At 44.4% G+C, this 15,681-nt stretch overlaps 1 protein-coding gene across 7 annotated transcripts in view; it reads left to right on the top strand.

Moving 5' to 3' along the window:
* LOC106586907 (patatin-like phospholipase domain-containing protein 6) overlaps window positions 1–15,681 on the top strand; it is a 44,340-nt gene that overhangs the window by 5,354 nt on the left and 23,305 nt on the right. For 4 of the 7 annotated variants that reach the window (XM_014174684.2, XM_045706971.1, XM_045706974.1 and 1 more), the window contains 6 exons: window positions 7,730–7,827; window positions 9,299–9,352; window positions 9,524–9,611; window positions 14,934–15,016; window positions 15,132–15,223; window positions 15,369–15,509. In XM_014174684.2, the coding sequence (XP_014030159.2) occupies window positions 7,771–7,827; window positions 9,299–9,352; window positions 9,524–9,611; window positions 14,934–15,016; window positions 15,132–15,223; window positions 15,369–15,509 (515 nt within the window). In that variant the 5' untranslated portion in view covers window positions 7,730–7,770. Of the gene's footprint in view, window positions 1–2,228; window positions 2,330–7,729; window positions 7,828–9,298; window positions 9,353–9,523; window positions 9,612–14,933; window positions 15,017–15,131; window positions 15,224–15,368; window positions 15,510–15,681 lie in introns of those variants that run through there. The other 3 variants (XM_045706979.1, XM_045706980.1, XM_045706967.1) reach the window with 1 other exon arrangement.

The following is a 15,681-nucleotide window of genomic DNA, read 5'->3' as shown; positions in this document are numbered from 1 at the left end:
GTTTCCCAAACTCGGTCCTGGGGCCCACCCTAGGTGCACATTTTGTTTTTTTGCCCTAGCACTACATGGCTATTTCAAATGACCAACTCATCATCAAGCTTTGAATCAACTGTGGGGGGGGGGCAGGACCGAGTTTGGGAAACCCTCTCCTAACCTGCCACGTTAGTTCTCCTAACCTGCTGTGTAAGTCTACCTAACCTGTTATGAAAGGTCACTTCTGCTTGTCAAAACCGGCAGCCTGCTTTGAGAACAGTGAGTTTCCACTAATGTGATACACATGTAAATTATATGTTCTAGGTAGAATATCCCAGATAATAAACGCTATGGTGTACTGACAAGTTAGTACCACTGGGAAGCAGTATATGCATGTACTTGGCTCCAGGTTGAATGTGGCACCTAGACTCACCTACCTAGTTACTTCTACTCACAGCACACTTTTCATACTTGCACAAATGTATGAAATTAGTATTGTGAATGATTTAAGTGTTGCTTGTTGTTAGCTGAATTTATTTATGTCAATGTGGAATTACTGTATGGATTACATTTTAGTCATTTAGCAGACGCTCTTATCCAGAGTGACTTACAATTAGTGCATTAATTTTAAAATAGCTAGGTGAGACAACACATCACAATCCTATAATGTTCCTTTTCCCTCAAAGTATTAATTAGCAAAGTCAGTGTTAGCGGGAAAAGTGAAGTGCCTTTTTGGGGAGGGGTGGGGGGGGTTTCAGACGGTTTGAAAAGATGGACAGGGACTTCGCTGTGCTGACTTTAGGGGGGAAGCTTGTTCCACCATTGGGGTGCCAGGACAGAGAAGAGCTTTGACTGGGCTGAGCGGGAGGTGACCCCCCCCATAGGGATGGGAGGGTCAAGAGACCAGAGGTGGCAGAACGGAATGCTCGGGTTGGGGTGTAGGGTTTGAGCATAGCCTGAAGGTAAGGGGATGCAGTTCCCCTTGCTGCTCCGTAGGCAACCATCAGGGTCTTGAAGATGATATGAGCTTCGACTGGAAGCCAGTGGAGTATGCGGAGGAGCGGGGTGACATGGCAGAGCTTAGGAAGGTTGAACACCAGGCGGACTGCGGCATTCTGGATACGTTTCAGGGGTTTGATGGCACAAGCGGGGAGCTCAGCCAAAGCAGAGTTGCAGTAGTCTAGATGGGAGATGACAAGTGCCTGGATTAGGACCTGCGCAGCTTCATGTGTGAGGAAAGGTTGTACTCTATGGATGTTGTAGAGCATGAACCTGCAGGAACGAGCCACTGCTTTGATGTTTGCAGAGAATGGCAAGGTGTTGTCCAGGGTCACGCCAAGGTTCTTTGCACTCTGGGAGGGGAACACTGGATTTGTCAACCGTGATGGAGAGGTCTTGAAGCGGGCAAGCCTTTCCCGGGAGGAAAAACAGCTCCGTTTTCACAAGGTTGAGCTTGAGGTGGTGGGCCGACATCCAAGCGGAGATGTCTGCCAGGCACACAGAGATGCGTGTCACCACCTGGGTGTCAGAAGGGGGGAAGGAGAAGAGCAGTTGAGTGTCATCCGCATAGCAATGCTAGGAGAGACCATGTGAGAACCGAGTAACTTGGTGTACAGAGAAAAGAGGAGCGGGCCTAGCGTTTTGGATGTGGCGTTACACTAATTATAGGGCCTTTAAACCACCACAATAATGATTGAATCAATCATCCCTCATTCAATACTAAATACTGATGAGCACTGAGGAATATCATTATATTTTATAAATTGCTGCATTATCTTTCCTATCTAATATACATCTTGGTAGATGTCTGAAGATTCTGATAAAAAAAAAAGTTGTCATTTTTTATTTTAATAATGGCACCTGTAGAAAGTGGGCAATGTCGTGGACTACATACCCAGTTGATCAATATGTATTGTCATTAGTTTGTAGTCGGATTCAAGGATCTATCATAAATATTTTATTAGCAGCTAAAGTGAGTGTTCAGTTATCAAGATTAATTTACTAAAATCATGCATGATAAACTGTACAGTACCTTTTTGGTTTGTTGTCTCTTGTTACTGGTTAGTGTAATTGTCAGTCATACACCTCGCCAATCACAGGTCTATTTGTAGCGCCCCCTTCTCAACCTTGCGGTTCGATTGGTCACTTCTCTCATATCTATCTAAAGATAGGCGGGCTATGTTGCAACATTTCATCCCTGGATGCAGATTGGATTAGATATCCACAATTTCAGATTTTGATTGGCCTGCGGCTCATGTAGAATAAAAAAAATAGGAGGAGTTACGTTACAGATCATTTACCGCTATGTGTGTTATTTGACAGTACTGTAAAGATTGACGAGAAACACGCAGTTCAGGTAAGGGCGTTTATCGTTTTATTCACTTTACATGTAGATAAATATCATAACATTTCTAGTGAGAGGTCTGTCTAGCTGAATAAATTGACATATGTATGTGTCTTTGTGGTAGAGATTGTGTCACCAAATGTTCAGATAGTGCGCGAGCTGTGCGGAGCATGTCAATCAATAAGCACTGTCCCTGCTGAGGTCAAAAGACAGCATCTTTGCATTAACCAGATTCTGGTGGCTTTTCTGCACTAGCCAACTTGGTGAAATTCGAAAGCGACTGTATTTGTACATTAAATTAGGTATTTTCTACGGCTGGTTGGTCTCATCGTAAACAACGACCTAACGTTAGCTGTTGTGTTGGCATTATCGGTCATCATATGCCAACGCTAACTAGAGGGGACCGTAGTTAACGGCTAGCTAGCGAGGTTTATGATGCTTCCCTGCTGTTTTTAAGCGTGTCAACTTAGCTAGCTACTGTAACTAGGCTACTGAATGTTGTGGTGTAGCGGCACACATTGTAACTGTTAGCTATGTACCTAGCTAACTAGCTACAAAATAATGAGATGACTTAATTGAGTACAAGTTTCTAATGGGCTTTCCAGAACATGTTTGGCCCTGTAGTACTGCTAAGGTAGATGAGTGCCGAGACACGAAATTAGCATCACTTCACCAGTTTCATTACCGTACTCTGCGCAAAAACATACCCACGGTTTGCGCAGGTCCGAGCTAGAATGCGGCTACATTCGATTCAAAAGGGCCGACCAGGTCATTAATGAGGGCTAGTAATGCAACACTACATGCGAATTATTTAACAACTCTTTCGACATAGACACCCGAGCTGACTTACTATTGCCACACTGTCCTGCCACCGTTCACAACTGCACACGACTCATGAGCTATTAATTCATGCCACAAAGGCTATACTGTAGTTAACCTACACATTTGAAAACGGTAATATGGTTCATGCTAATTGATCGACTTTAGGGAGCAAAAGTCAAGTTGGGCCATATGCTTATGTCTGGTTTCTGTTCTCTATGGCCCTAGTTATTGCACACCATAGAACGTTGGCTCAGTCAGAGTTCATGTACTTTCTGTCCATAGTTCCCACAGTAGTTTGTCTGTTCTCTGGGGTCTGACAGGCTGAACCAGTATAAACATGCTATAGGCTGTTGGTCCCTGGCCCAGAATGGGCAGTGTACGTAAATAAAACGGGTTTGGTGGTGCTATTATTGCTCCTGGTGTGAGAGGGAGAGAAGGAGGAATGACAGAGGGAAAGAGTTTGCACATGCCTGGGCCTAGGGACATCAACACTGGCAGTATTGTTTTGAGGACAATGGGAATAGCCACCAAGCTATTACTGGAGAGTGGGAGAGAGAGACAGCTGCTTCTGCTAGAGGAGATTTCTGTAACATTTGACCCTTTTCACTGACAGTGATCTTATTACTCTGTAATAATTCTGCTAGCCTAAGCCTTGTAGTAGTAGTAGTAGTGTGCAATGAATGCAATAGTTAGCATAGGCCTACATGTTACACAATAGGATATACACTGACAACACTTAATATTCACTGAGATGGCATGAAGGGACAAGGCAACTCTTTTGGGATCAGTGGACACTCAGTACTTTAAGTTTGCACGATTGATTGTCTTTTATCCTTCGAGAGCAAATTCTTTCCACGACAAAAGCTTAGCACTGCAACTGTGAGTGAGGGGCAGGGAAAATGTAATGATGAGCAAATGGAAACATGTATGTTTTCCTTTCTATATGATTACCCTGGGCCTCCTTGTTGTCTATACAGCACAGACCAACAGAGCATGGGATGTTTCCAGAGCCAGACAGTACTGCTTGGCTGGGTGGAATCATTGCTAGGCCTAGTTTACCATGGTATTTCATTAAAAATGGGCATTTATGAACATAGGGATATTCAGTAGTTTGGGTACTTACAGTTTTGCTTCAGCAGTTGGTTAAATGAGTAAAACACGAATGGTGGAGGATGAGAATAGACCTTGATGCTACACATCCTGTTTCAGGTATGTTTGTGACAGGCTATGCAATATGACAGTCCACTGTCAGCCGCTCTCTCTGATTTGATTTCATACAATGCAGCTCTTGGCCTCTGGTTCCTAGACCATGATGTCATGGATTATCCCTTTAGCTGGGATTCAAAAGTACATACAGAGCATTCAAAAAGTATTCAGACCCCTTCACTTTTCCACATTTTGTTGGTTAGCCTTATTCTGAAATAGATTATTTTTTTTTAAATCTCAATTTACACACATAATGACAAAGCAAAAACGTGTTTAGAAATTAGTATTCAGACCCTTTACTCAGTACTTTGTTGAAGGACCTTTGGCACCGATTACAGCCTTGAGTCTTCTTGCATATGATGCTACACGCATGGCACACCTGTATTTGGGGAGTTTCTCCCATTCTTCTCTGCAAAGCCTCTGAAGCTCTGTCAGGTTGGCTGGGGAGCGTTGGTGCACAGCTATGTTCAGGTCTTTCCAGAGATGTTCGATCAGGTTCAAGTCTGGGGTCTGGCTGGGCCACTCAAGACTTGTCCCACAGCCACTCCCGCTTTGTGCTTAGGGTCGATGTCATGTTGGAAGGTGAACCTTTGCCCAAATCTGAGGTCTTGAGCAAGTTATCATAAAGGATCTCTGTACTTTGCTCTGTTAATCTTTTCCTCGATCCTGACTAGTCTCCCAGTCCCTGAAAAACATCCCCAAAGCATGAAGCTGCCACCACAATGCTCCACCATAGGGATGGTGGCCACTCTACCATAAAAGCCTGATTGGTAGAGTGCTGCAGAGATGGTTGTTCTTCTGGAAGGTTCTCCCATCTTCACAGAGGAACTCTTTCAGAGTGACCATCAAGTTCTTGGTCACCTCCCTGACAACGGTCCTCCTAACCCGATTGCTCAGTTTGACCTCATGGCTTGGTTTTTGCTCTGACATGCACTGTCATCTGTGGGACCTTTTTATATAGACAGGTGTATACCTTTCCAAATCATGTCCAATCAATTGAATTTACCACAGGTGGACTCCAATCAAGTTGTAGAAACATCTCAAGGATGATCAATGGAAACAGGATGCACCTGAGCTCAATTTCGAGTCTCATTGCAAAGGGTCTGAATAATTATTTAAATAAGGTATTTCATTTTTTATACATTTGCAACATTTTTAAAAACCTGTTTTTTTCCGTTGTGTCATTATGAGGTATTGTGTGTAGATTGAGGATTTCTTCAAATTTGATCTATTTTACAATAAAACTGTAACGTAACAAAATGTGGAAAAGGGGAAGGGGTCTGAACACTTTCCGAATGCACTGTAGTAGACCTTAACCATATCATATTAGCTTGTATGGCTAAATATCTTTCTGTTAGCCTAGCTATGGTATGTTTGATCAGTTTCAGTGGCAGTCAATGGAGGATTGAATGCTAAGCTAGCTGCTTGTTTGTCTGTGCTCAGTGTGTAGTCTAAAGGCTTTGTTTGTTTGGGTTGCATACTTGCATTTGTTTATGTCAACAAATGGGTTAGGAGAGATGGTGGGGGGTCTGGAATGTCTGCTGTGATGATGTGATAAATGGATGGAGTGGGAGGAAGGAAAGTAAAGAGGCGAGATGATGAAGGGAACAGATGGGGGTGGAGTTTCATTGGTCAGTGCTAGGCCTAAATCCCAGGAGTAATCAAATCAAAGTTTATTTGTCACGTGCGCCGAATACAACAACCTTACAGTGAAATGCTTACTTACAGGCTCTAACCAATAGCGCAAAAAAGGTATTAGGTGAACAATCGGTAAGTAAAGAAATAAAACAACAGTAAAAAGACAGGCTATATAGAGTAGCGAGGCTACATACGGACACCGGTTAGTCAGGCTGATTGAGGAAGTATGTACATGTAGATATGGTTAAAGTGACTATGCATATATGATGAACAGAGAGTAGCAGTAGCGTAAAATAGGGGTTGGCGGGTGGTGGGTGGTGGGACACAATGCAGATAGCCCGGTTAGCCAATGTGAGGGAGCACTGGCTGGTCGGCCCAGATGAGGTAGTATGTACATGATTGTATAATTAAAGTAATTATGCATATATGATGAACAGAGAGTAGCAGCAGCAGCGTAAAAAGAGGGGTTGGGGTGGGGGGGCACACAATGCAAATAGTCCGGATAGCCATTTGATTACCTGTTCAGGAGTCTTATGGCTTGGGGGTAAAAACTGTTGAGAAGCCTTTTTGTCCTAGACTTGGCACTCCGGTACCGCTTGCCATGCGGTAGTAGAGAGAACAGTCTGTGACTGGGGTGGCTGGGGTCTTTGACAATTTTTAGAGCCTTCCTCTGACACCGCCTGGTGTAGAGGTCCTGGATGGCAGGCAGCTTAGCCCCAGTAATGTACTGGGCCGTACGCACTACCCTCTGTAGTGCCTTGCGGTCAGAGGCCGAGCAATTGTCGTCAGTGATGCAACCAGTCAGGATGCTCTCGATGTTGCAGCTGTAGAACCTTTTGAGAATCTCAGGACCCATGCCAAATCTTTTTAGTTTCCTGAGGGGAAATAGGCTTTGTCGTGCCCTCTTCACGACTGTCCTGGTGTGTTTGGACCATTCTAGTTTGTTGTTGATGTGGACACCAAGGAACTTGAATAACCCAAATAGGGATGGCGGTAAACCCTCTTAGAGGACCAGCCCTCAGGGAGATGGTTATGGGAAGAGGGGGGGTATTAGTACCATGCCATCTGGGTACAGTAGGATTGTCTGTCTCTGGATCATGTGTTCCAAATGCCACTGTATTCCCTATATAGTGCACTACTTTTGACTAGGGCTCTGTTCAAAAGTAGTGCACTGTGTAGGGAATAGGATTCCCTTTGGGACGTTACATGTGTGTCATTGGAGCACTGTTATTATCTCTAACTCGGTTTGGGACTGGGATATGATCATGTTGCCAGTTTCAGTGGGGGAGGGGACGGATGGGGATTGGCTGAGAGGCTCTGCTGTTCATGCATAAACACATATACAGTATGTATCTATAAACAGCAGTACCTTTCAGAAAGCTGGATAGGTGTCTTTCCCAAAGTTCCCAGGTTTTCCAGGAATTCTGGTTGGAGTATTCTGGTATTCCTGCTTGTTGCCTCCTGATTCAGGGAATTTTCCAACCTGGAACTTCTGGAAAACCTGGACATTTTTAGGAAAGTAACCAGAATTTTGCAACCCTAAACCTGGACAACCTTTACAAAGAGCAATGAGTCATAAAGACATACTAGATAGTATTTAGTATAATTTTGTTAGTAATTGCTCTTTGTAAAAGTCCAGGTTTCTCTTCCATGCTACTAAAAAGCTATTTGCTTTACTACTTGAGTGAGTGTGAGACGTAAACAGTAGCCTGCGTCTGATGCCAACATCCTGTTTTGTCTCCTTAGAGGCCGTTGATGGACCAGCCTGGTGAAGAGGCGGGGTTAGAATGGGACAGAGCACCTCGGAACAAGAGGGCCAAGAACATGCAGATGCCCATCTGGAAGTAAGAACACACACGGACACACACACACACACACACACACGCGCAATCCTCTCCTATAGCACTTACTCTGGCCCCATTGACCTCACCAACTACTACAGTACCGCTCCCATAGAGAGAGAGAGAGAGAGAGAGAGGTGTGTGTGTGTGGATACCTAGTCGGTTGCACAACTGTATGAATTTAACTGAAATGTCTTCTGCAGTATGTACATTATCCACCATCTGTCAGACCATAACCAACTTCTCACCAATAACTGCAGCTGAGTCCTTCTTTCGTTTCTTCTCCTGATCAATAAGCACTGACCGCTCTCCCCCTCCAGCTCTGTCACTGATTGGCTGAGAGCCAGAGTACTAAAAGCCCGTTGGCCTTGCCCCATAGTTATACACTATCTGATTGGTTATGTGACCAGTAGTCAGCTCAGCCATCTCCTTCTCTCTCTCACACACACACACACACACACACACACACACACACACACACACACACACACTTTCTATTGCAGCAACACTGTAAATAAGCTTATCTCTGAGCTAGGATCTCCACTCCTTCAATGAGTCATATAGGGCCTAGTCTTAATCAGTGAAGGGATTAGAACAGGGAAGGTCCTTTTGGCAGGACATCACTCAATTTCTACGATATCCTCCTGGAGAGAAGTGTCCTATTGATTTAGAGTTAGAGAGACCTCAAAAGATAAGAGACTCTCACTGTAATCTCTATGCTTTGGTCCCCAACTGTGTCGGTGTGTATGGCATAGGAGTTAGACATCTCTCTTGGCTCTCTCTCACTTGTTCCCTCTCCCTTTCAGTCAGTCAGTCACTCACTCACTCACTCTCACACACACACACAGCTGTGTACAGTACAGTCACCTGATCACAGCCAAATTGCATCATATCTCAATGAGCTCTGTGTTATTGTCTGGTGCAGTAGAGTAAAGCAGCAGACAGTCACTGTTCCTATGGTTGGTCTCAGAGCCAGGCTGACATGGGCGCACGGCAACTCAATCCATATTGACAGAAGGCAATTAGGCTTACTGTATAATAATAATCATTATCATCATTAAAACTATTGTTAGTGAGTTATGTTGTCCCATTATTTATATGGAGCTTTTTGAGTTAAGCTGGGTAAGAAGGGACTGAGAGAAGGAGGGATGAACAAAGGAAAGAACAAGTGGGGTGGGGTGCTGACAAAAGAGGATGTTGATAAATAGTTAGGCCAAACTAAACACATCGGGTGACTGGAAATTGTCATCCAGACCTGATTCAACCCAGACGAAACATTTTCACGTCATCATTCCTCCTTCTCTGACATTCTTTTCCCCGGGCATGGCAAATCCTAAGCCCCGAATCCCTTTATGTCAGTTAACTCAGTAACGGAACTTTCCCAGCTCTGGAAAAAGCTCCCTGTCTACAGTACATAGTGTATATATAGGCTATTTTATACGGTTGTTCACTTGTCTTTTTTGTCTACCAACAGGAAGGGTTTAACAACATCAAGGCGTTTGTGGAGGAAGAGCTACAGACTAGCATGGTTAGTTCGTATGTTGTAGTCTGGTGTGCAGTGTTTCATTCCATGAAGCTGTTGTAATTATGTTCTAATCAGCTGCTGCACACCTCTCTCTCCACATCTCCCTCTGTCTGTCTCTCTACATCTCTGTCCGTCTCTGTCCATGTCGCTCTCTCTCTGTGTCTCTCTCTCTAGATGATGGGGATGGTGATTGGTGCGGGCATCGCCATAATCCTCATCGCCATCCTCATCTTCTTCATGCTGCGGAGGATCCAGCTCAGAAGTACGTGTCACATTCTCTCTCCAATGCGTTTTCTCCGATAACTACAAAATGAAATAAATGCTAGCTTCAGTTACACTAGCGATTGCCCTTCACTTACACCTAAAAGCTTTCTAGCGCTGTCCCTGACACCCCCCCCATTGTCAGACTGAGTATTTTTCCAATACACTATATGGCCATAAATATGTGGAAACCCCTTCAAATTAGTATATTCAGCTATTTCAGCAACACCCGTTGCTGACAGGTGTATAAAATCAAGCACACATCCATGTACTGTCCATAGACAAACATTGGCAGTAGAATGTCCCGTATTGAAGAGCTCAGTGACTTTCAATGTGGCACTATCATAGGATGCCACCATTCCAACAAGTCATTTAATCAAATTTGTACCCTGTTAGAGCTGCAGCGGTCAACTGTAAGTGCTGTTATTGTAAAGTGGAAACGTCTAGGAGCAACAACAGCTCAGCCACGGTGGTAAGCCACACAAACTCACAGAACGGGACCGCCGAATGTTGTAGCATGTAAAAAATCGTCTGTCCTTGGTTGTAACACTCCCTACCGAGTTCCAAACTACCTCTGGAAGCAACGTCAGCACAAGAACTGCTCATCGGGAGCTTCATGAAATGGGTTTCCATGGCCGAGCAGCCGCACACAAACCTAAGATCAGCATGCTCAATGCGAACACGGAACCCAAACCGGCTGCCCTCTTGCGCCATCGTGCATAAATGTATTTTGTCCCCCCACACCAAACGCGATCACGACACGCAGGTTAAAATATCAAAACAAACTCTGAACCAATTACATTAATTTGGGGACAGGTCGAAAAGCATTAAACATTTGTCTATTTAGCTAGGTTGCTGTTGCTAGCTAATTTGTCCTGGGATATAAATATTGAGTTATTTTACCAGAAATGCACAAGGTTCCTCTACTCCGACAATTAATCCACACAATAACGGTCAACAAAATCGTTTCTAGTCATCTGTCCTCCTAGGCTTTTTCATCTCTTGACTTTATATTGTGATTGGCAACATTCATAAATTAGGTGCATTACCGCCACTGACCTCGTTCGTCTTTGTCACCCACGTGGGCATAACCAATGAGATGGCACGTGGGTACCTGCTTCTATAAACCAATGAGATGGGAGAGGTAGGACTTGCACCGCCTCACAAATAGAACTGACTTCTATTTTAGCCCTTGGCAACGCAGATGCTCGTTGGCGCACAATAACTGAATATAGATTTCAAAATTTATTTTGCAACGCACACGACTTGAGTGGTGTAGTCAGCCTGTAAGCGTCGGCTGGAGTGGTGTAAAGGTCGCTGCTATTGGAGCAGTGGAAACGTTCTCTGGAGTGATATATCACACTTCACCATCTGGCAGTCCGACGGACTGTGTTTGGCAGATGCCAGGTGTGGAAGAACTTGACTGGCCTGCACAGAGCCCTGACGTCAACCCCATCAAACACCTTTAGAATGAATTGGAACACCGACTGCGAACCAGGCCTAATCGCACGACCTCACTAATTCTCTAATGGCTGAATGGAAGGAAGATCTGGCAGCAATGTTCCAACATCTAGTGGAAAACCTTCCCAGAAGAGTGCAGCAAAAGGAGGACCAACTCCATATTAATGCCCATGATTTTGAAATGAGATGTTCGACGAGCAGGTGTCCACATACTTTTGGTCATGTAGTGTATAGACACCCTATGTGTTTTAATAAAATCAACTATATGTACTGAGCTTGTCTGATGCTTTAAGCACGCTGTTTGAATGAAATAATTAAGACCCATGACTCAAGAGGAAGCCAGAGATCAAGATAGCCTAAATCTTTTCCTGAAGTTGTCGGCAACCTTTTCCACTTGGAGTACCAATTTATCGTGCCAGTTCTAATTTTGATATGCACGTTTTCATGACAGTTTCATTTAATTTATTATAGTCTTTATCTCAAAATCATTGTCATGTGGTTAATTTAAATTCTAAAAGTAACTTCTATTGCCAACTATGTACAAGTTGCCTACATAAAGCCAAGAAATATAAACTTTGCATCCTGCAGGTAGAAAGTATCCCATGCACTGCCTGTCTGCAACAAACTTGAAACATTGTATCAACTGGTTCAAGCCTGAAGCTCCTGCTAGCAAACTTGTAGCATTGTATAAAATATTCTGGGTCCTCAGTTTCCCGCTCCAGTGAGCTATGGACAGCTGTAGGCTATTTGTGCAAGTGTTACGAACCGGCTCAGAGTTCACAACAAAAGGGAGACAATGTGGAGACAAGGAGTATCAATATTTATTTAACTAAGTAATTAATGGTATGTGTAATCAGTAGTGTAAGTGAGTGTTTTGCATACCTGAATGTAATAATGCAGAGTGTTGAAAGGTACCAAAAATAACAAGGTGTCTGCATGGAGAGAGTCTCCCAATGACTGTGGAAGAGGTCCCTTTATCCTGGGACACAGCCGGGCCCAGGTGTTTCCCATTTAGCTGACGACCCTTCCAACTCCGCCCACCGGCATCCTAATAAGGAACAAGAGCAAAGAGAAAATACGGCAGACAGAGTGGGAGGGTCGTCACACCCCCCCCATAAAACGGGACCAACAAGGGCCCCGGAACAACGTACCAGCCTCTGCGTCCCAAATTGACACAGCCTCTGCGTCCCAAATTGACACAGCCTCTGCGTCCCAAATTGACACAGCCTCTGCGTCCCAAATTGACACAGCCTCTGCGTCCCAAATTGACACAGCCTCTGCGTCCCAAATTGACACAGCCTCTGCGTCCCAAATTGACACAGCCTCTGCGTCCCAAATTGACACAGCCTCTGCGTCCCAAATTGACAAGAGGTTACCTGTTCACCTTCCACTTGCCCCAGCCAAGCTCCTCACCAGACCTCAGCAACCTTTGCGCACAGGAAGCAACGTTTAAGAGGAAAGAAGAACACAAGACCAGGAGGGAACAGACAGGAAAGTTAGAACATGACAAAACCAAACAATGGTCAGTCACATAACACTCAGGAACAGGGCGCACAAGAGTCCGTATCATCTACAAACGCAAACAACATCTCCCAACGGTTCATAGTCACTCCAACGGTTCATAGTCACTCCAACGGTTCATAGTCACTCCAACGGTTCATAGTCACTCCAACGGTTCATAGTCACTCCAACGGTTCATAGTCACTCCAACGGTTCATAGTCACTCCAACGGTTCATAGTCACTCCAACGGTTCTGCTGAGCACACCAGACCACAAGAGAAAATACAATCACACCGGGCACCACAGAAAAGAGATGGGATATGGAGCTTCCCCAAAACCTACAATAACTCAACCCTAGTCTTCATGCAGATTTGCGGTGGGTAATTATGCACTGTAGCCCGCAGGCAAGGAAGTAACCGCCCAGCACGCTGGTAGATTCCACCAAGCCACAGATGTGCCCCTGAGACAACTGCTCAGTCCACAGACACCACACAAAAATAATAACAATGCCCAACATATTCCAAAAATGAAACACGTCGCTAAGCCTATCAGGGGAAAAAGGCTATAGTTCCGGGTAGTAAGTTTCACTACCCTATCCAAATCTCCCACTGAGGTACACAGCTGATTGCACTCACCTCAGACCAATGTCCCAACAGCGAGTAGAACAAGCATTTCCAGGCTAGGCAAGGGCCTGGAAACTAACCAATGTACTCTCTCCAACACAGCACACAAACCAAACAAACAAAGGCAACCAGTACTGAGCACCAAACTCAAACTAACAAATTATACAAACACAACACCTACAGAATTTAACATACCTCCACGTTTTCTCCCAAACACAATCCGTTCAAAATCCCGGATGAGCCCCCACTTGTTACGAACCGGCTCAGAGTTCTCAACAATAGGGAGACATCGTGGAGGCAAGGAGTATCAAAATATATATTTATTAAATAAAGTAACTAAGTAATTAACAATGGTGTGTGTAATGTGAGTGTTTTGCATACCTGAACGTAATAATGCAGAGTGTTGCAAGGTGCCACCGCAAACACCCAAAAAAACAACAAGGTGTCTGCATGGAGAGTCTCCCAACGACTGTGGAAGAGGTCTCTTTATCCTGGGACACACCCGAGCCCAGGTGTTTCCCATGTAGCTGACGACCCTCCCAACTCAGCCCACCCGCATCCTAATAAGGAACAAGAGCAAAGAGAGAAAATACGGCAGACAGAGTGGGAGGGTCGTCACACAAGGGATAAGAAGTAATCCAGGTATTTTATGACATTTCCACTCGATCAGAGCATTAGATGTTTCCCTTTCATGCCGAGTGGTTATCGAAAGGGAGAGCCCTGGAAATATTTTTCAAATGCATTGACAAATATTGTCATTCTAAATGGATTCTAAAAACAGACTTTGTTAACGTTCTGTTTGAGGTGAAGAAAGCATTTCTTTGAGAAGCTATACAGCTTATTACTACTGGTGAGCTAAGACAATCAGAAATACTATCAGACATCCCCAAATGGGCACATTTTATAGGCCTACATTAGCGCGCAGGCCAGGTAGCCTAGGCCTACTTCTATATGCGTAATAGGTGCACGTCCTTAACATTCACAGGAGCGTTCCAAACAAAAGACAATTAATCAATTGACAACTCGTAAATGGAAAGAAATTAACCAAAACTTTTTCTCAGAAGTGTAGCATAGGCTGTGAGCACTGCGAACAACGTGTCCACGCCAACAATGAGAATGGTAAACGACTGTAGACCTAATAATAATATTTTAACAGAAATTACCATAACCAAACAAACATTGTAGATTGGGAATTAACGGTAAATGTAGGTTACTACTGTTGATATATGTAATGGGGAATTGATTGACACAATCAAAGGGCAAAGAATTCACACAATTAAGTTATGAAACAATGAATTTTTATGAAATGGCGGGAGAGAGCCCATTCTGGAGAGAGACATGAATTTTAGCCACACCCCCTTTCATCTTGGACCGCGGCATCCCCGCGGCCTCCTCAATGGGTTAGTCCACTGAGACAGGCGTCAATCAGACCGGTGTCTCATGTGCCATGGAATTTTTTTAAATCCATTTGCGACTGCTCGACAACAAAAAAAATCTTGGTCGATCAACAGCCTATTGACCAAACAATCGTCCAGTCAACTAAATGGGGTCAGCCCTAGAACTTTCTTTTTTTCCCTCAGTTCATTTCAGTTTTGCTAGTGAATATATGGTTTTAGCTTGCTATACAATGCTATAATGTATCTTAAAATGTTCATACTGGTACTTTATCTTGTTCACATTGGCATACTGTTTGTGTTCGTGCTCTAGTATCTCCATATATGTATGTTTTAACCTCACAGACCTGCAAGCCCAGGAGGCCCCCAAGTATCGATTCCGCAAGAGGGACAAGGTCATGTTCTATGGGCGAAAGATCATGCGCAAGGTTAGTGGCTGTGGTGGGATGCGTTTTGGGGTTTCTAGCAAAGTAAAATGGTACCCTTTTGTTTGACAATGCGTTTTTTTTGCCCTAGTTGACCTTTGACCTCTTGCTCTCACAGGTGTCCCAGTCCACCTCTTCCCTGGTGGGCACAGCCTCTTCCACACGCCCACGACTTAAAAAGAAGCAGAAAATGCTCAACATTGCCAAAAAGTGTGTGAACACGGTTTACCCTGTCTACTCTACTCTAATTCATGATGCTAACGAACTTAGTGACTACAGAGTAGAGAACAATAGTCTCTTATACATTTGTCCTCCCGCTCTCTCATCCTGCTCTCCATCCCTCTCCTCCCTCCAGGATTCTGCGTTTTAAGAAGGAAGTGCCCACCCTGGTAGCTAAGGAGCCTCCTCCCTCAGTGCTGGAGGCCGACCTTACAGAGTTTGACGTGGCCAACTCCCACCTGCCCTCCGAGGTGCTCTACATGCTCAAGAACGTCCGGTACGTAGGGACTTCTCCGAGTTTGTGTGTAGAGTGTACTCTCTGTGTGTGTTAAGATGTTGTGGAGTCCTTATCTATATGGAGGAGACGTGTGTGTGTGTGTGTGTGTGTTCGAGTATCAAAACACCATGTATCATGGGTAAATTGTGACTCACTGATCTTCAAATAATAT

The sequence above is a fragment of the Salmo salar genome, chromosome ssa02 (assembly GCF_905237065.1).
Source record: "Salmo salar chromosome ssa02, Ssal_v3.1, whole genome shotgun sequence".
NCBI classification, from domain to species: domain Eukaryota; kingdom Metazoa; phylum Chordata; class Actinopteri; order Salmoniformes; family Salmonidae; genus Salmo; species Salmo salar.
The sequence above is the reverse complement of the archived record's forward strand: the minus strand, read 5'-3'. Positions and strand labels throughout refer to the sequence as shown.